Source organism: Anarrhichthys ocellatus, unplaced genomic scaffold (genome assembly GCF_004355925.1).
Source record: "Anarrhichthys ocellatus isolate YVR2014 unplaced genomic scaffold, GSC_Weel_1.0 scaffold293, whole genome shotgun sequence".
Taxonomy (NCBI): Eukaryota; Metazoa; Chordata; class Actinopteri; order Perciformes; family Anarhichadidae; genus Anarrhichthys; species Anarrhichthys ocellatus.
In genome coordinates, this window is record NW_022280309.1 from 8,597 (window position 1) to 28,245 (window position 19,649).

The window sequence follows — 19,649 nt, forward strand, 5'->3', positions numbered from 1 at the left end:
TTCTGCCACTGAAATTATATTTTTTAGATCGAGAAATCCAGACAAAATAAACCTTTCTTTGTCTCTGCAACACACTCTTGCAAGATCTGACAACTAATGTTTCCAAACACACTGTCTAAGAAATGTTCCTAATGCTAGATATGATCATTTGCTAATGTTAGCAACAGAAAATATGAGAAAATTATGCAAAAATTGCTCAATCTGCTCCCATCCATCCACAAAACGTTCACAACACTTCTAAACGAGGTGGGTGGATGGGCTGCGCACACATCATGACCACGCCCACTTTGGGAGACAGGAAGTATAAACCATTTCAAACCAGTGGTGGAGCCTGTAATCTATCGGCACACTTACCAAATCTCGTCTCTCTCCAGTTAGACAGTTTTTGTGTCTGCGTAAATGACCCCCCTTCTTCACTCTCGGTAGTTTGTTGTCTTGCCAGTCACATGATAGAAACGTCATCAACATGCCCACTCGCTCGCTTTAAATTCTCCAGACAACGAGTGGCACTATTCACACATGGGCTCAATTGGACATGACACTAGTCGGCTGACAGGGTAAAGTCTGTTTAATGTCCCGTCTGAATCATTCAGACATTTGCGTTTTTACATCCAGCTCCTTGATAAGATAATGTCTAGATAAGTTCAGGGTTGCAGTGCATGTTTGAAACGGGCTTGTGTGAGATGCTTCAGGAGCCCAGCCATCCACCATCCAACATCATACTACATCCACCTTTATTCCAGAATAAGGGCATCTTTATTTGTGCAACCACAACAGGTTGCTTGTCAGGAAAACATAAACATAGGTCATCTTAGGCATTCAAAGAAATGATCAATGCCGTTGTTTTCTGGTGTCATAGAACACTGAATAGGGAAACATGTGGACACAACAGTATTCTCTTTACCTAAAAGTTAGAAAGGTTAATATTATTCTAACATCTTTACATTTTAAAAGGTGTTATTTCTAGTCTTTGTTTTAGCAAAGTAAAGCCCTCGCTAACAGGTAAGTTAACGTGCAATTGAATCCTGGTTGTTTCCAGTAGATTTCATGTCAAATCAAACTAATCAAAAGATTGGTGGCTGTAGAAGCGGATAGAGGACCTGTAACTCTCCATTCCCACCACAGCAACCGAGTCCTTAAATACCAGGCCTGCTGTTGTGTCACTGGCTGGTGTGGGTGTCCCTGTCACCACCAAGTTGTAGGGCATCACTTGTCTTGCCGTTGGTCTGGGGCCGTTGTGTGGTGGGGGTGAGCTGTGGAGGGCGACAGAAAATAGAAAATGGAAAATTCCTGTGTGAAGTGCAGTCATTGTTGATCAGGTGTGAACTGCAGAGCAGAGATCAGAGCAGGAAGGGGCGGAGGGAGCAGACAGCTGCTGCAGCCCCACATCAAGCCCTTCCACTACAGCACACCAGCTGGGACTGAGGCCCAGCGCTCACTACCGGGGGCCCCAGCTCTCGCCACACCAGCCGGGGCACCCATGCTGGGGGGGAGGGGATAAATGCAAGGCAGGGGAACTACGGCAATCCTCCTCCACTTGGACGTATGTCATACAAAAACACATTATATATGCTGTTAAATCACACATGTTCATGATATTAGATGGCATGCAGTCATTTGTATTCTTGAATACTTCTTGTCATATTTGTCTTTGCTATGTTATACTTCTGTTTGCTCCTGCAATAATGCTGTTGCACAGGTATCTTTACAGATCCATCTGATTGTATTGTGATTGGAGCTGAAAGTATTGGCCCATTAATCCATTAGTCTATCCACAGAAGACCATTATCAACTCTTTTGATTCTTTTGCTATTTCAAGCCTCTAAATTGTGAGAATGTGCTGTTAAGTGAAAGTAAATAAAGTATCTGTGGTCGGTCGAAGAAACATGCGTCATATTTGACCCAAGCAATGACTCGACAGAATAATCTGCACATTAAAAGATGATGACAATGATTGTTGTTGTATTGCAGCTCTGTAATAGCACAAAGCAACCAAACATTGCGAAAATTGAATTCCACATGAATAAAATACAAATACGTGCTTCTGTGGATGTAACACTTAGTTACACACGTGCAGAGAGGAATATCCATGAAGGCAATCGTAAGCATTATACTGTATAGAATGTCTGATATCTTTGCATTACAACCATTTATGGGGAGAATAAATACTAATATCAGAGTAGCTTTGAAGCTTCGGGGGCTTTTGTATTCAGAGGATGTCGATCCAAAAAACACTGTCAGCAACTTTAAATTCACCCTGGAATGTGGTCTATCTGATGAAAATAAAAGCACATGTACGTATATATCGTGCAGTATGTCTAACACTGGTATAAAGTTGTATACAACCTCTAACAAGATGACTGACAGTGTGTTAATCTGCACCCAGCAATATGTGACACCTCACCCCATGAGGCTGGAATACATCAGCAAACACACAAGATCACATCACACAGGTGTCGATGGCTCTATTTGTCATTCTGCAGACATTGTATTGATGTTGGAATTCAATTACCATTCTTATAGACTCTTTTAACATCAACATCATCAAAAACATGGGAGTGCATGTTTAGCAGCGGAAGTGGTGTTTTGCCAGCCATCCAGGCAAGTTGGAGGCTTTAAATACTGAATTAAAACTGTTACCAAAATGTCTCAATGTTGCATGTTTGGTTGTCAGAATCGACTCAAGTTCTACAGAATGCTGACAGGATCATGGTGACTTTAACCCAAATGTGTCCGTGGTCTCTTGTAGTAAATGTATGTACTGGTTGGTAGATAATAAACACAGATTAGTTTGTATTTTAAATGGATTAAAAAGGCTTTACGAGGATACCTACATGTTAAGCTGCCGTCACTACGAGCAACCACAACGCATTCAGCTGAGAGTCACAAACTACCACGGTCACTCTTTGAACCGAAACACTGGCAGTGTGGCAGGCTGTGGCTGAGTGCAGGCAGAGTGTTGACTACCACTGTCCATTTTAAAACTGTCCCTGTGCTTGACATTGGATCATCTAGTAACTTGTCCCTCTTAATGTCGCTCTGGTGTAACGTTACACGCTGGGTTTCTCAACCAAATACATGTATATATCTGAATACTGGGAAACGTGTTCTGTCCACTCACTAACAGCTAACAACTTGTCTATGTTGCATTTGTTGCTGGCTAATCTCAGCTTGACAAGCTGTTGCACTCCGCTGTACTTCTGTTGCCAAACTGCCTGAGCAGACTTACGAACGTCATCATTGTTTACAACCTGTTGAAGGCTCTTTTACGGTTAAACAACAGAAGCATGAGGCTGACATTAGCCACTGATGATTTATAATGAGATATGGTACAGTCAGTATCATCCACACTAAATGCAGATTACATAATGTATATGTTTGTTGTATTGACCCTTCACTAAGTCCCACCGTCCAATCACAGCATAGCATCAGCCAGGTCTGCTCCACAGACTCTCATCAGTGGTTTCAGATGTTCTTCATGTTCAGGCTGCTTCAGTGGATCTGGAGCTCATCCTGGTTAAACGTGTGACAGTGATACTCGTTACACGGAGAGGTATACATTTCTAAAACGTTACGTTTCTACCTAGAAACTTGTGGCACTAACATTAGCAGAGTAGGTTAGCACATCATATACTAGCGTTAGCACTTCTATGCTACGCTAGCTACTGAAGGAATACTGAATGTGTTTTAATGACTTTAGCAGTGACTAAAGAGGAAAGTGTTGTTCCTTAATTTCATTGTCTTCTGTCTCAATCTGCAGGTGGTTCACTTTTACACTTCATCTTTTTAACCCGTTTTCATCCTGGATATATCCTTCTGCTTTCTCCTCTCTGAAATCACGTTTTAGTTTTCCAGAAGTTAGATAATATTTACTCATGAAGTGCAGTTAGTGACAGTGTGGCTCCATGGTAACGTAGCTCAGACAGCGGTGGGGGGCGGAGCTTAGCTTAGGGGCGGTATGAAATGACTGGGACATGAATTGAATGTGACACATTTTGATCAGATTATTTCTATATTATTTTTGCAACTTTACTATTAATGAGATTTACACAATGACAAGCTGATAATATTCAGGAAGAGAAAGTTTTCACCACAGTGATAGTCAAAAAGAGATTGTAAATCTGCTATTGGTAACTTCAACCCCAAGGCATGAATGTTAGCCTGAGGGTGAGGTAAAGCACACAAGGTTGATAAATGATCTGCACATTTCTGATCTTTCATAACTGTTAAAATGTCTGTTTGGTGTCCTTCTATGTCTAACTCTATGGGATTGTCATTACCGTGGTTTTTATTCCTACACTAAAGCTGGAGTTGTATTGTAACTTTTTCTTATTTGAAAAGATTTCTCTGAAGAATTGCTTTTTTGATTGCAAGGCAACATATGTCTGTAGTCCTGCCGTCAACTGATGACAGAATATATCTTGAAAATGGCCATCAATGAGTCCTTGAAGTCCCAAACCAGTCAAGTATAATGGCCTGATGTGTCCTCTGGGAGCAGGAGGTCAGATGTTTTTCCATCCATAACTAATTTCTAATAAATGGCCAGTTTCCCAATGCTGGTGTTCAGAGGTCAAATTGTTTGCATGCTTTTTTGCTGGCCACAGATTCCCAGGAGTACTTGTTGTCTGTGGAGGATGTTTTAGGTTGTAACTAGTACGTCATGTTCAACAGAGTAAAAACATGTTGAGATATTTGACATGTATACGGTTACTCTGATATCTTATTGCTTATTTATGCAGCAAATAATATTACATTAGTGCTCTATAACATGAGAACATATTAACAATTTAATTACACAGAAAGCCATTCAAAGATACATACACTTTTAAAATATTGCATTCCCAAGTTATAACATCATGTAATTTGTTCAAAATGAACTTTGATTTTATTGTAGAAATGCTGTTTAACCAAATAAAAGCTCCTTCAAGACAGTGCAGAGTCAGCTCCTCAACATGTATCATGATAAATGTATCTGATCCATTGAGAAATACACTTGTTTACTGTCTACCGAGTACTGAGATGAGATGATGCAGACTGGTCCCGGTTGTGTTTACCTATCTGAGCACAAAGAGTTGGTTTCAGAATGATGGGAATAGCCTAAGAGCTAGCCTCACATAGTTTGTAAGCTAAAGAAGCTAGCTAGCAGTACATCCTCAAATCACCTAATTCACATGTGCTATGAATCATACAGACAATCTGCCTCTCTCACTCTGACCTGAAATGATCAGAATTAGTAATCTGTTCAGCAGATAATAATCATGGCTTGTCAGTTTATTGAGAGTTTTTATACTTTATTATTATTATTTGTAGTTGGAAAATGATCTCACTCTAGCATCTGCCTCTGGATCTTTATGCAAGTCTTTATTCATCATCATCATCATCATCATCATCATCATCATCATCATCATCCTCTGTTACACTACATCCTACTGTAGCCTAGAATGTTCTCTCGGCTAATATCTCAGAGGGTCACGTCTCCTTGACCGCCTCTCATATTGGTCATGGACCACTGTACTTTAGAAATAGGATTTTTAGCATCTAACTTTACGTTTTCTTGTGAAGTTAGATGCTGTTCTTCCTTGTTTTGGGTCCTGTAATGCCACTGCTAAATGTGGTATCTCTTTGTTTCCTGATTCCATCTGTGGCATGAAATTCTTCTTTTTAGTCTTTGGCACCATTTTTGTGAATGAAACCCACACAGGTAGTCTTATGTGACCATTTTAGGGACTTGGAGTATGTTAATGATGAAATCTCACCAACGTTCACCAGGTTGACGAAACCACAATTGATCTATAAAGGTGCAAGATCCAACATTGGGAGCATTTCAATTGCTACTCAACGGCTCTCAACATGGCAACGCAGGCAGCGCCTCACAGCTAACGGTGCTAAAGGTGCTAACGGTGCAAACTACACAGAGCTCTTTACCTGAGGGGGAACTGGAGGGTGGGTGATACGCTTCCCCGACAAAGCTGACGATCAGGACAACGTTATCAGCTGTTACCGTCATATGAGAGCAATGCAGAGCGGCAGCCGTAAGCTAACCAGGGGGGCATGCTAACAGCACTAAAGGCATGCGGCCTGCCGGCTATGTGAACAAAGAGAAGAGAAGCTGTAATATAAACACACAGAGGGAGAGAGACTTCATTCTCTGCTCAGGTACATTACTCCTCTAAGTCTTTACATAGATGATCGTTGTTTACTGCTATATTAATGCTCTCAATGATAATTACAGCTCCTTTATTCTGCAAACAACTGAGAGAGGGCACGTGTGCACATACCAGTACAATTGATTAAAAGCCAACAATGAATTTTTCAAAAGCTTCGGTTTCAAAGCAGTAGCATGTGTGTCTACCATTTACAACAGCATCTGTCTTCAGAGAGTGATCTGGCTTTGCGTGACCTTGCATCTAACCCTGGTAGATATGCGCCTTGAGCATGTTCATTGCTCAGTGACATTTTGCTCCTTAACAATAACACAGATGCTAGGCCCTGTCTGACTCTGGCCCTGTAGCGTCGGCGTATCTGTACGTCCGGCTATTTTCATTACCACTACCCCTCCCTCTCTCTCGCTGTTTGCGGCTCTGAGAAGGGCAGTTATGTGAGTCACTTTATTAGTTTTGAAGTCTGACATGTTCCCGGCTTCTCGGCCTGTCGATGAAGCCGTCAGAGCCTGTCTGCAACTGGCGAGCGTTAATCACGGATCAGCAACTTGGGTTTCACCTGTTGGACATCGCAGCGCTCAGGGACTGGAGGATTTGCACAGTCTGCTCACCCTGACAATGTTGTCTGTCACCCAATAGCTCTTACACAGCCTCGTTAGTTATACACACATCGGTCTGACCGGCAATGTTAACTTTTAGACATCACTACGCATTTTCACACTTCTGCAGATTTATGATTTTGGAGATTTCTCGTGTCTTTCATCATATAATTCAACTCTATCCCATGATGATCACATCATTGCTGGTATAGGTGCACGAGTGTGTTCCTGTGTCTGTTCAAAGGCTTTTCAGGGCAGCACTCATTATGGATAAAGGGGGTGGGGAAACTAGTTCAAATTTATTGCCTGCGTCAGCTGTGTCAAATTTGGCAAGCTCAAATGGTCAGCTTGCAAATGGCCGGCCGATACCTAAGGGTCAGCAGCCTTTGTAAAAAGACTTTGTAGACAGAGTTGTCCATGTTCACCTCTCAGTGTGTAAGTTGAGTGTTCATCTACATAAAAAAAGTGCCTACAAAGATGACCGCTGTGTTCACATTGTGAGCGTAACATTCCCAGGCTGCTGAATCAGTCAACAGAGCGCTGAAGACTGACCTGATTTCGGGTTCGGGTGGCATGAAGGACAAGAAGAGCCGCGCCGCTGCTGATGAAGAGCAGGCTGCTCGTCCAAGTGAATCCTTCAGTCTTTTTTTCTACTTTTCTGTTCTTTTGATCATTCATAAAGGGGACCACCCACTTTCTGAACCCTTGCCTCTATTTTTGCAGGGTCAGAAAGAGTGGCCAGTTGCTCTTTATGGCGGAGATTTTACGATGTGGTCAGAGCTGTTTGGAGACCACCAGTTCTCCTTTCACTTGTCACTGGCGCTAAAGCAGCCCAGAGGAAGGCCCTCGCTCTATGGGAAACGGGTTTCACTGGTTTGAAGTCTTTGAAATTTGGCAATTGCTCAAAAGTCAGTAACGTGCTTTTTCCTGCATTTATTAAGACAACTATAATGTATTTAATTAATCCAATTTCATAAACAGTTATTTATTGTGATGATTAGTTTGGAATTACTGAACTGAACTATTTGTTTCCATCACAACTTGGGATGGCCCCCAAAATGATCGTCGTTATGAAGAGAAATAAATTGCGCATGGTTGTACAACTTTTACTTCTTACAGTAAATGTAAACTGAGGAATTATAGAAATCGTAGGTGTATTTGCCTCACGCCTTATTAATCTCAGTAAAAACCTTTTTTATGCAATAACAACAGTAAGATCTGCATTTCCATTTATCACAGTCGCTGTAACGTCCAACATCATTAGTGCATCTGAGTCTGTCTGCCACCAACCTTTGCATGTAAACTTTGAATTAAAAATCAGTGCAGTGTTTTTGAGAATCAATACAGTATCACAAAACATAATATCGCAGTACTCAAGTGCATTGATATTTTTTCACACACCTTTTGCGGACATCACAATCATGGATACAAGTGGCTGACATGAGCTGTCGTCATATCTGGCAGTGCAGAAGCATCTGACCAGGAAGCTCCCTGAGTGCCTTGATGATGAGATCACATGAAGGACACCCTGAGGAAGACTGAGAATATACTGGAGGGATTACATATTTCATCTGAAAATGGATGGAAGCAAAACAATAAAGGGGCTACTTAGAGTTTCCAATTCACCTGACTCTTTGGAATGTGGTCAAAAAACGGGAGCATTCGGAGAAAACCCACGGTAAGCAAACCCATGTTTGGCCTGCGCTGTTGGTGGCTTCTCCACCTGCACTTGTCTAGGTGTCTGTGCATGTAGGGTTTAGATCAGATATAGCCATATTCTAATGCTGGACAACAATTACCAACAGGGATGTCTTATTAGCATTTTGTGTCTTTCATGTAGTTACATTTGAACCATAATGTAGTGTAATGTTCACATGTTACAGAAGGACATTTGATTTGTTTGCTCACAGTAGAGGAACAGTATTTTGTTCTTGTACTCAAACGTATTAACAGGTGTCTGATCACAGTGTATTTATAGACTTAAAGTTGGCAGTAGAGGAGCTAGATATGCAACAACCTATCTCGTCTTATTCTTCTTTCTATATTGCATTGCCTAAACATCTTGCTGAGAACTCAGCACAGCCAGAGATCTGTGAACTCCACGGTGATCACAGCAGCTACTGCAAAAAGTACTCGACACAGCCAACCACCCTCACATCAAAAGATATACTTGTTAGCTCCTGCGACAGCAGGCTGAAGATGTCATCTTGCCTGGCTATGTTTCTACATCTAGCAGACTATGACACTGTGCCACAGCTCGTCTCATTAGGAGCGATGACAGCACTCACATTTTCTTTGCTCAACATACAACTATGTTCACTGTGTATCAGCTAATGTCAGCAGCTACATCAGTTAATTGGGTCAAATCTATATATCATAATATGCATATCAGATTATGTATCTGTCATACTGGTGTTGGAATATTATAGAAATGTTGAAAGTAACGCTGGATTCATAGTTATTTGTCTACAGGGTCTGAGGTCGTGCCGTAGGCCACAGCGTAGCTGATGTTTGTAACGACATGTCGACAGTGTCAATGGATCCCATGTGGGGACTGAAGGAACTGTGACTGGCTGCTTGTGTTTCCCTACATCAATAGAGCGAGAGATCTCTGTCTGTCTGTGGGTTTCATATCTTAAACTATAAACTATAATCTATAAACTAATAGATATGACTGTACTTTGATGAAATACATCAAACAGTCGGGACGACTGTGGCTCAGAGATAGAGCAGATCGTCCATCAATCAGAGAATCGGCGGTTTGATCCCCGGGTCCTCTAGTCCAGTGGTTCTCAACTGGTCTGGCTGTGGGACCCACCATCACCCCCCGCGACCCAAATCGAGGAACATTTTCAACTTCCCAAATGTATTTAATGTAAAGATGGAGCAGTTTGAACCTGAGCTGAAGATGTCCTCTGCAGTGGTAGTGTAGGAGCTCTCTTGTGCAGAGAAAGTGTTCCTGTAAGTCCCCGTCCCGTCCCTCTGATGCACAACGTGACAGGAAACAAACATTTGCTACCTTGATATAATACAGAACTGTAAAGGGGATATTGCGACCGTCATTTCTGTCTGCAGAGTTACAGATGACGTGTGTTGTCTGAATCTTTTGTCACCAGTTTCTAATCATGTGGCGGATGAATACAATTTCAACAATTTACAAGAAAATATTCAGAATTTGATGAATTTCAAGGAATTTAATGCAATATTTGTTATCAAAGAAAGTGATTTTTAGCATCAAATTCTTCGTTTCCGTCTGTGTGTTCCGCCTCACAGAAATCATAGGGCCCTACAGATGCCGTAGACGAGGCTATCCAAAGACGGTAGGGTCAATAAAGTAGATGTACAGTAGGCTACGCACCCTCCGAGCAATATTACCAAAATGCATAAGGAATCTCAAAGAGGTTTTCATTTTTGGTCGCGCAAAAGTACTGTTACAAGCTTTTTCTCAGTAGGTAATGCTGTAGGCCTAACGTCAGCCAAAGCAGGAAATGGCCTGATCAAATATAACACTTGCAGAAGACCCTCAGATAAAAACCAAGAGCTAGGCTGTAGGTAGGCCTGTCCAAGGAAGACTATGAATCCTGCTTAATTCTTTTAGAATGTTTTCACCATGCTAAATAGATGTCACATCATTGGTTATTAGCTGAAAACGCACAGCCAAGTTTCCCACTTGTTGAAATCCAGAACAAATTGATGGTAACACATGTCATCCAGAGGGAAGACTATCGATCTTTACAGCTTTCCAACACGTTGGCCTGAACCCCAATGAAAAGGCTGGTTGCAACAAAGGATCTAGGTGATAGCGTGAAGTCTAGCACTTCTGCGTACTAATGCTGCCTTCAATGGGGCCGTTTTTAGCATATTAATGCCCCCTTTCTGTGGTATTCTTGGCCTTTAGCAGTGAAGAGTTTCAGAAAGCTCCAAGTCTCTGAGTTGTGACATGACGTTTTTAGAAATGGCAGAAGCCATGGAAGTTTCTTTCCAGTTGATATATGTTATTGTATTGTAATTTTAGTAATTTCATAATTACCATAATTCACTCTCAAAAACTGCAGTCCCAAGTACTAAGAAGCTTTATTTTAAAAGAAACAACGAGCAGACTAAAACTCTTTCATAAACTGAGGACGTGAACGTAATTATGATGTTCTAATATTACATTTCAGACCCGGAAAAGTACAGGTGTAATTAATAACATTGGTCATAACTGCACTCCTTTTGGGTGAGCCTGTTCCAGGACCCATTGTGCATCCTGGTTCACTGTGATGATGACTAACTGTGACACTTAATTCAGACCGTGTCTTTGTTGTCTTCGACATGTTAAATGTCTGCTGGGAAAAAGGCCAGTTGTTGGTGGTCTTCTGAAGCTGCAACTCTGTATGTTATACATTATTGCACAGCTTTCCTCATTTCCTGTTGGCACAAAAATATACAAATTATGTGCTCTTGACAGGTTGTTAAAATAGCCAAATTTGACAATTTGGAAACTATATCTTTGAATTTCATCATTGCTATATTTTCTTTTAATTTCATTATTTCTTAACTGAACATAAAGACACATTAGAAGAACATTAAGTTGTTAACAGACAGATTACACTGAATCAGATATGACCATGCCCGTCACGTTCTCTTTGGTCAGCAGGCATCTTATGTTATCCAGAAGATGTGAATCCTATCTGCCGCATCATATAGTGACATGTGGTTTATGCACCGTCATGCTCTCAAGGCGTACCTGGATCCCTCAGTGCAGAACAAGAGGAGAACCTCTTGATGATGAGCTGACTGTATCTTACAGTAAGTGACATCAATAAGTGGACTCAGTAGCTGCTGCCTCCTGTGAGCCAGTCTACAGCAAATCAACATGTCAGAGATGCTGCTGCATTCACCACTTTATTGCCCGGACAGGAGCGACGGGTCAAGAGAACGCGAGAAGGGGACGATAAGGAGGCAATTGAAGCTTCAGGTTACACTGCTGTTCATGGACACAAACTAAGTCTCATCCGGACTCACAAGCTCCCACAACGTAGACAGAGTTGTGTTACTCCTCTCTACTTCTATTTTCTTCTCTTCTCTCTTTGCTTGTCTTTTGTTCCTCTCCTCCTCTCCTCTCTTCTCTGTGAATAGAATGTTTTGAAAGTCAGAGGAAGGACAGTATGCTGCTCATCTCTGGATGCTGGTTGTGTATTATGTGGAGATGAAACAGGCCTTTTGTCTACATGATTTGTTGTTGCCTCCTTTAACATGAGCTGAAAGTGTGACCAGTTAACATAAGATAAAAGGAAAGTGTGGTGGTGGTGTGTGTGTGTGTGTGTGTGTGTGTGTGTGTGGGGGGCTCTTTAACACGTAATTGCCACACCCATAAGGTGCCATTAGGCTACTCACTTTTAAATACAATGCTATAGTAACGCTCTACATGAAAGCAGGGCAGACAAAGGAAAGTTGAGATCAAACTCTTTCAGTCTCAGTTCGTTTTTCTGTAACTTTATGATTTGGATATTTGTAATTCGCCTTTCTTTTCTTTTTCTTTTGCGTACTACAGATATTTCCAGATATCCTTTTTCTGCACATCTGCGTCTCCCCGTTACAGTAGATCCTCAGAGGGTCCTGTTGCTGTGCCCACCCACAATAGAAAGAGTTCAGGGAGGGACTTTGCCTTTCAACATTTAACCAGTGAGCAGCCTGATCCCGGTGAGACAGAGGGCTTTTCAAAACCTAGAAGAAGCCCAAGCAGACCTGCACCGAGCCGAGGACCGCTCTGTCTCTGATGAACAGTCGGACGAGCTCCGTATGATGGATGGATCTGCTTGTAGTGCGTTGCGCGGATCTTCTGGAGAGCTCTTCACCACTCACACCGCCGGATCAGGTTTTTGTTAGATGTGAGGTGAACTAAGTCCGAGGTGGTTGTTTCCTCTGTTGGTGTGGATGGACAGGTCAGGAGTGCGTGTGCAACACTGTGGCTCCGTTGGATTTATTCACCGCATCCTCCTGGGATTCATGTGCCTCGAGAACCCGTTTCTTCATCGGATGAAATAAAAAGGAGAATGTATGGAATAAACCAGCGCTGTATTTACATGTAAGACGATGGAATAGCTAGCTGTGTTTGTGTGACTGCCACATGATGACTTCTTCATAATAACAACTCTTTATTATTGTTACTTCTGCAGATCATTTCATTTTTTCGTGCTGTGGTGCCATGCTCAGGTAAACGCACTTCAGACTTTCCAATATTAGAAATGCTCGACGAAGTAGAAAAAAGTTAATAACAAAAGTAATAACTATATTCTGAATATTATGGATATCACTCTAATCTAATTGTAGAGAACATTGGATGTATCCAGCCTATTTAGGTGGTTATAAGATTGGCTATAGGCTACTTTTCTTTATCCCAGATTATCAGACTAGAAAGAAAAAAATTATGTATTTCATTTTTCCCTTTACATAAAAAAGGGGGAGAATCACCCGTCTCCTAATTTTAACCAGTATGTGAGGACGCAGGGCGCAGTGACGGACCAGCTCAGCCGCAGGCAGGTCAGGGTTTACCAGCTCTACAGCCGCACCAGCGGGAAACACGTCCAGATCCAGGGCAGAAGGGTCACCGCCACAGCTGAGGATGGAAATATGTTCGGTAAGTGCTGACCCGAGACCCGCTGTTAACCTTGTAGCACGTTTGGCCACGCATATTCTTCTATGGAGTTGTACTCCAGAGAGGGGTTTCTTATTTTAATTCTATTTGGGACTATGACCCCAGATTGTGCCTCATTGAACTGCAGTCACACTGCCAAGTGTCCTACTTTGTGAAAAATGAAAAGGCCTCGATCTTTAAAAACCCCACAGGGCTCAAAAGACCTCAAAAAAAGATATTATAGATGTTTAACCTGTTTCTCAAGTTGCAACTGATCATAATCCAGTGAGCTGGAAATGACACAACACAATCTCACAATCACATAACTCATTATTTTCATGAAAATACAACATATTGGCCAGTAAAATCAACATGCATCAATATAAATGACAGGTTTCTATCATGCAGTGGACGTACTATTATCTCATCCTGATAGTTGGACTACTGACCAATATCGCTGAGTAATCATTTTTCAGAAAATGCGTTAGCTCTTTGACGTGTGTGTAACGGTAGAGGTTCAAATATTTTGTTTTCTAACGTGGCAGTCAGCCCCCCCAGTATGACGAATCTCACTGTCAGCATGTCAAACCTGTTGTCATTCTTTGCTGTTTATGTTTATGTGCTTTTCACACAAACACTAGCTCTTGGGAAACAGAGGTTGTCCTGCTATGAATGGCAAAATATTGAAGAAATTCTTTAGAGGAATCACGGGAGAATCTTGGATGGAAGACAGTATATGGCCCCTGACAGTAGAGCCTCAGAGCCCCTGCTGGGAACCATGTCCTCAGGCACAAGCAGCAGTTTCTCCGGCCTGCTCGCCCCTCCCTCTGTGAGCTGTGTTCAGGCTTCTATGTTAATTCAGCCTCCCTGCTGTATCCATGAAGCCGTCGTCTGGCGAATAAGCGGCTGATTAGGACAAGTCCTTTGTTTCTACAGCCCCAATACACAAGGCTGCTGCAACGCCCAATAGCCATAATTAACTACAGGACAAATTCAATTGAGAATGTATATTCTGCTCTTTACTGGTCCGTGATAACATTTGTTCAATCATTTGTAAGAGGCAACCTGAGCTCTTATTGACTCAACAGCTTCTGGTCAGTTTCAGCTCAACAGAGACATCATCCACTGAAAACAGACAATTCACTTACTAAATTATGATTACAAAGTAAAAGCAAATTCTTCTAGTAACTGGTAACATAATAACCAGCTGACATGCATGTAACACCGACTGCATTGTCTGTATTTCAGGTAATGCCGAGTCAGAAGGATATTTGTTCATATCAAGGGGCTGTATGTTTTGTATGGGATGTTACAAAGAAGCCTTGAAAACACTAAGACATAATTCAAAATGAAGACAAAGAGATGAGTCAGCGGTTGGTGATGTCACTGTGTTTTTGTGTTCTTTGCTTCACAGTGTTTTTCCCCTCCTTGACTTCCTCCTCTCTGTTTTCTGGCAGCTCGTCTCTTTGTTGAGACGGACACATTTGGCAGTCGAGTGAGAATCAGAGGTGCAGAAAGTGGGCGCTACCTCTGCATGAACCGGAAGGGGAAACTTGTTGGAAAGGTACGATATATATACATTTCTGGATTCCTTTTATTTTTAAAACAAGATGACTATTGGCCAGAAACCTTGTATTGATTTTAGATGGCATGGAATTAGTGCCTGGCCAAAATAAAGTAAAAAGCTAATTGAACTTACGGTGGGGGGGTGACCATGGCTCACTGGCTTAAGAGGGTTGTCTGGTAACCGCAGGGTCAACAGTTCGATCCTCAAAATGATTACTCAGCGATATTGGTCAGTAGTCCAACTATCAGGATGAGATAATAGTACGTCCACTGCATGATAGAAACCTGTCATTTATATTGATGCATGTTGATTTTACTGGCCAATATGTTGTATTTTCATGAAAATAATGAGTGTCGTAGTGTCCCTGAGCAAGACACTGAACCCCCGGCTCCCCGGGCGCCTGTCATTGGCAGCCCACTGTCCCCTATATACAGGGATGGGTCAAATGCAGAAGTCAAATTTTGTGTATATGACAATAAAAAGGGTTATAGTATGAAACTATTATGCAGCCAAATTCTAGTTGCAAGCAGGATTTATATCAAGTCATCTTTGCATATTATGGCAAAAATGTAATTCACAAGGTAGCATTTGGCCAACAGATAAAATGTACTTTGAGGGTGTACAAATCTAAAACCTGAATCCATATTTGAGCGTATCAGATCCACATACAACCCCACAATGTAGCTCCTATAAGCTTCAATCCGCTGTCATAGTCTCATAACTTGTCAGTGACCCTGTCATGGTGTGCTGGGAAAAAGGAATTGTCAGAGGGCTGAATGAAAGTCGATCAGTCTTGTTTGGTCTTAAAGTCGACTTTCACTTCCTTCATGGAAATGGAAAAGATGGATTCACATATCTGGCTGACATGACTCGTCATACTATGTGTCATCATGGTTCAGAGGTGTAGACACTGGCTGCTGTAATGTCTGTTAATACATAGAACAAGTACACACTCTGCCCAACAGCTCTTGACTCGGAGAACCTGAGAGACAGTACATGAGTTCATACGACATTACTCCTTTTTCGAAAAACATTTATTTTTTACAAGAACTGACGAGCCCATTAAAGTTCAAAGTTGACAACTTCACAATGCTGACATTTGTAGCTGTGACATTGTCTGTGATAGTTTCCTTTAGATTGAGGTTTGACCTGTCAATCACATACCAGATATCATCTACAGTACACGAAAGACTTCAAGGAGAGAGATGAGCCTGCAATAGCTTTTTACATCTCTGTGATATGTTGATATCATTCATTTATGCATATATTTTTGGGCCTTATTTGTGTTTTGCCAAGAACTATGAGAAGATCGATAGATACCACTATGATGTGTGTAGGGTAAATAAGAAGCTACCACCAGCAGGTGGTTAGCATAGCATAAATCATTTCTAATGGGGGGAAACAACTAGCCTGGTTCTGTCAGAATGTAACAATATTCATCTAACAAATTGTGTTAATAAACAGCACATCTCGTGGTTTTACAGGTAGATTATAAGACAAACTGTTTATGTTAAACTAATGATTCTAAATGCAGCACTTGAAGCAGTTCAGCATATTTGAATAGAATGTGTTAGCGAGTGAGTTTTAGAGATGCTCGTCGACAGATGTTACCTTTGGACAGAGCCAGGCTACCAAGTCAACCGACTGCTTGCTAGCTGTAGCTTCATATTTCATGAACCAAAATAATAGTGTCATCAGCTCTTCAACAAAGCAAATAAGCGACTTCAAATATGTCAAACTATTCCTAAAAAAGAATTTAACTCAAGAAACAGACATTTTTTTAGTTTGTGTTGCAATAACAATGTCCAGACACATATAAAGAACAACAACTTAAAGGGTCCGTTACACTGCAATATCTATCTAAAGTTTGCTAACATTAGCTAACATTAGCCACCATGAGCTACTGGTCATTCAATGTATCCTCATACAACGATTCATATGATATCTTACAAAAAGTCTTTTGCCTTTCAGACGCTGCTCTGGGTCAGTAGGATCCTGGTAGTTGGCTCTCTGCCTGTCAGATGCTACTCTGGGTCAATTGGATCCTTGTAGTTGGTCCTGTACCTGTAAGATGCTGCACTGGGTCAGTAGGATTCCGGTAGTTGGTACTCTGCCTGTCAAACGCTGCTCTGGGTTAAAGGATCCTGGTAGTCAGTCCTGTGCCTGTCAGACGCTGCTCTGGGTCGATAGGATCCTGGTAATTGGCCCTCTACCTGTCAGACGCTGCTCTGGGTCGATAGGATCCTGGTAGTTGGCCCTCTACCTGCACTAATATATTCAAACCTTTCATTATTATCTCAGGTGAATCATGCAAGTGTGTGAAGTGAGTGAGCGCCTCTGTGTCTGTCCACGGCAAATCTTAATTTCTGCTGCAGCAAACTGCATCATATTTTTGGCGTCCAGTTCGGCTGCATGCTCAAGGACCTCTGGTGGTTGCGTGAATCACACTTTCTCAAAACACATTTCAACACTTGTTTGGCTAACAAATCGGTTTGTATAATCCGGTGTTAAATGGAGGGGGAGTAGGTTCCAACCACTTCCTGGCCATCAAGTGTCCTGCATAGATATCTGAGTTGAGGCTGTGATACACATAGAATAATACATTATGGTTCCAGTGTAATATTCACGGTAGTGATTTTAATGAATGAATTTGTTTTTAGTGATGGGCAGAACAAGAATACATTTGAATGATTTGCATTATTCTTTGTTTTAATGGATATTGTACATATTGATTGTGTTGTTGGTGTTTCATTTCATGAGAACTTCCTCCATAAACCCGTGTTTATTGCCTTCAACTTCCACTTGTCATTTGTAACAGAAAGGATGCGTCATTTCCTTTTTCTAAAGGTACAGTCTCACTTCCAGATGGTTTATGATATAGAAACTGTATGAATGGTTGTATCGGTGTGTTATGCAGCCTGTCCAGTTTTAATACCAGAAACCTTTTCTGTCTTCTCACGCAGCCCAACGGCCGGAGCAGGGATTGTATCTTCACAGAGATCGTACTGGAGAACAATTACACCGCCTTCCAGAATGCCAAGTATGAGGGCTGGTATGTGGCTTTCACCAGGAAAGGGAGGCCCATCAAAGCCTCCGGGACGAGGGAGAACCAGAGGGAGGTCCACTTCATCAAGAGGCTGCACACGGGCCCGCCCCCGTTCCCCAACATCGACCAAAGCAAACACTTTGAGTTCATCCGATTTCCGGCCACAGGGCGAGCAAAGCGGAACAGGAAATCACGTACCTCTTCCTAACATGCAGCAAGAACATGGACTGATGACAGTTGTGCTATAGGAAGAAACAGATGCCATTTTATTTTTGTATATTTTTGATAGTCAGAAGATGGTTAAAATTCCATAAATCTAAAGTAATATTGCTGTAAAATGATGATGTGTAAATACTGAACGAGCATAAAGAAGATGGATTATATGTAATGGTGTCTCTGTGTTGGCGGGTGGAGAGGCCCGAGGGACATCAGGACTCGAGTGGTTCGTGAGTTAAGAACCTATCAGATCACTGCTGTGATACGGGCCGGTTCCATTGTTACGGTTAAAAAGCTGCTCAACGGATTCAACATGCGGCACAAACAGTGTACCACAATATACTGATGACACAAGTAAGAAGCATTCTCAACGTTGAGCATCACATCATGCACTGTGCTACGCAGGGTTCCCACTGCTCCGTGATTATCTCACATTAATGCAGCGGGAGACAAAGCGATGCTCAACCCTTTCGGGAAATCTAAGAAGTGAATTAAAAGCAGTTGCCAGGTTCGCTTAGAAGCTGATCGGTCTGCAGCCATAAGTGCAACCTGTCAATCGGTTCTTCAATGTGTGATTCATAACACGGAAGAGTTCAGCGTAGTCAGAGAAGTCTACAGTAGTGCATTTGTGAAAGGCAACAGTTTAGAAAATCATGTCATGTCCAACACATACACAACTTGCATTGTTGTAATAAGCCAGCCTTTGGTCATCAGTTGTTTTCATAATGATGTTCATTTGTCTGTCCCCTGTACAGTATGAGTGCTCTAATATGTTCATGATTATTAAGATAAGTGTTCACCTTATATTTTATGAATGAAATATGATATTTATCCAATGTTGAAAAGGCATAAAATCTTATAAAAGGGACCTTAAGGAAGTTGCAAAAGGCAAATATGGATTTTATTCTTTTATTTTCTATTTTATTTACTTCAGTGTCAAAATATCACCAGAAGATTTGGGATTGTGGGACTCAGGTGAACCTCATGGTGGTGCTGGAGGACCGACTTGAATATCAGAAGATAGAATGAGAAGAATGAGGGCAGGAGGGGGCGAGTCCAAGTCCAGCGTCATCGTTTACAGCGCTGGTGGAGTTCATCCACACGCTGACGCTCCCATCACACATCCGATTAAAGCAATAGATCTATGAGTGGACCCACACAGTGTTATGAACGAAATCGTGCCTTCAGAAAGTTAAGAAGCCTTTTGACTTAAGATAATCTGATCGATTATCAAAGAGAGAGAGCGAGAGTACGGAAAGTTATTATGTCATCAAAGAGGAATGCATGGAGGCAATTCTGTTCAGCTATTGGAAGAGAAATAGAGTTACGTGATGTTTGGGCGATGATCAAAAAGATGAGTGGGAAAAGAAAATCAATTAAAATCCCAGTTTTGATAGACGGAGAATATCGGGCAATTACACATGAGGAGAAAGCTGCGTTA

At 41.7% G+C, this 19,649-nt stretch overlaps 1 protein-coding gene across 1 annotated transcript; it reads left to right on the plus strand.

Moving 5' to 3' along the window:
• The first annotated feature begins 12,749 nt into the window (after positions 1 to 12,749).
• On the plus strand, positions 12,750 to 18,248 carry fgf17 (fibroblast growth factor 17). Its single transcript, XM_031879565.1, has 5 exons — positions 12,750 to 12,830; positions 12,922 to 12,958; positions 13,205 to 13,382; positions 14,837 to 14,943; positions 17,910 to 18,248. The coding sequence occupies exons 1-5, from the start codon at positions 12,799 to 12,801 to the stop codon at positions 18,198 to 18,200; spliced, it is 645 nt and encodes a 214-aa protein (XP_031735425.1). The 5' UTR covers positions 12,750 to 12,798; the 3' UTR covers positions 18,201 to 18,248.
• Positions 18,249 to 19,649: the final 1,401 nt, after the last annotated feature.

What these genes read in the sequence shown, in the direction of transcription:
- fgf17 (XM_031879565.1), top strand. Translation starts at nt 12,799, where the DNA reads ATGTATGGAATAAACCAGCGCTGTATTTACAT. An exon ending in TGAGGATGGAAATATGTTCG is followed by an intron (nt 13,383 to 14,836) that starts GTAAGTGCTGAC and finishes GTTTTCTGGCAG; the next exon opens with CTCGTCTCTTTGTTGAGACG. An exon ending in AGGGGAAACTTGTTGGAAAG is followed by an intron (nt 14,944 to 17,909) that starts GTACGATATATA and finishes CTTCTCACGCAG; the next exon opens with CCCAACGGCCGGAGCAGGGA.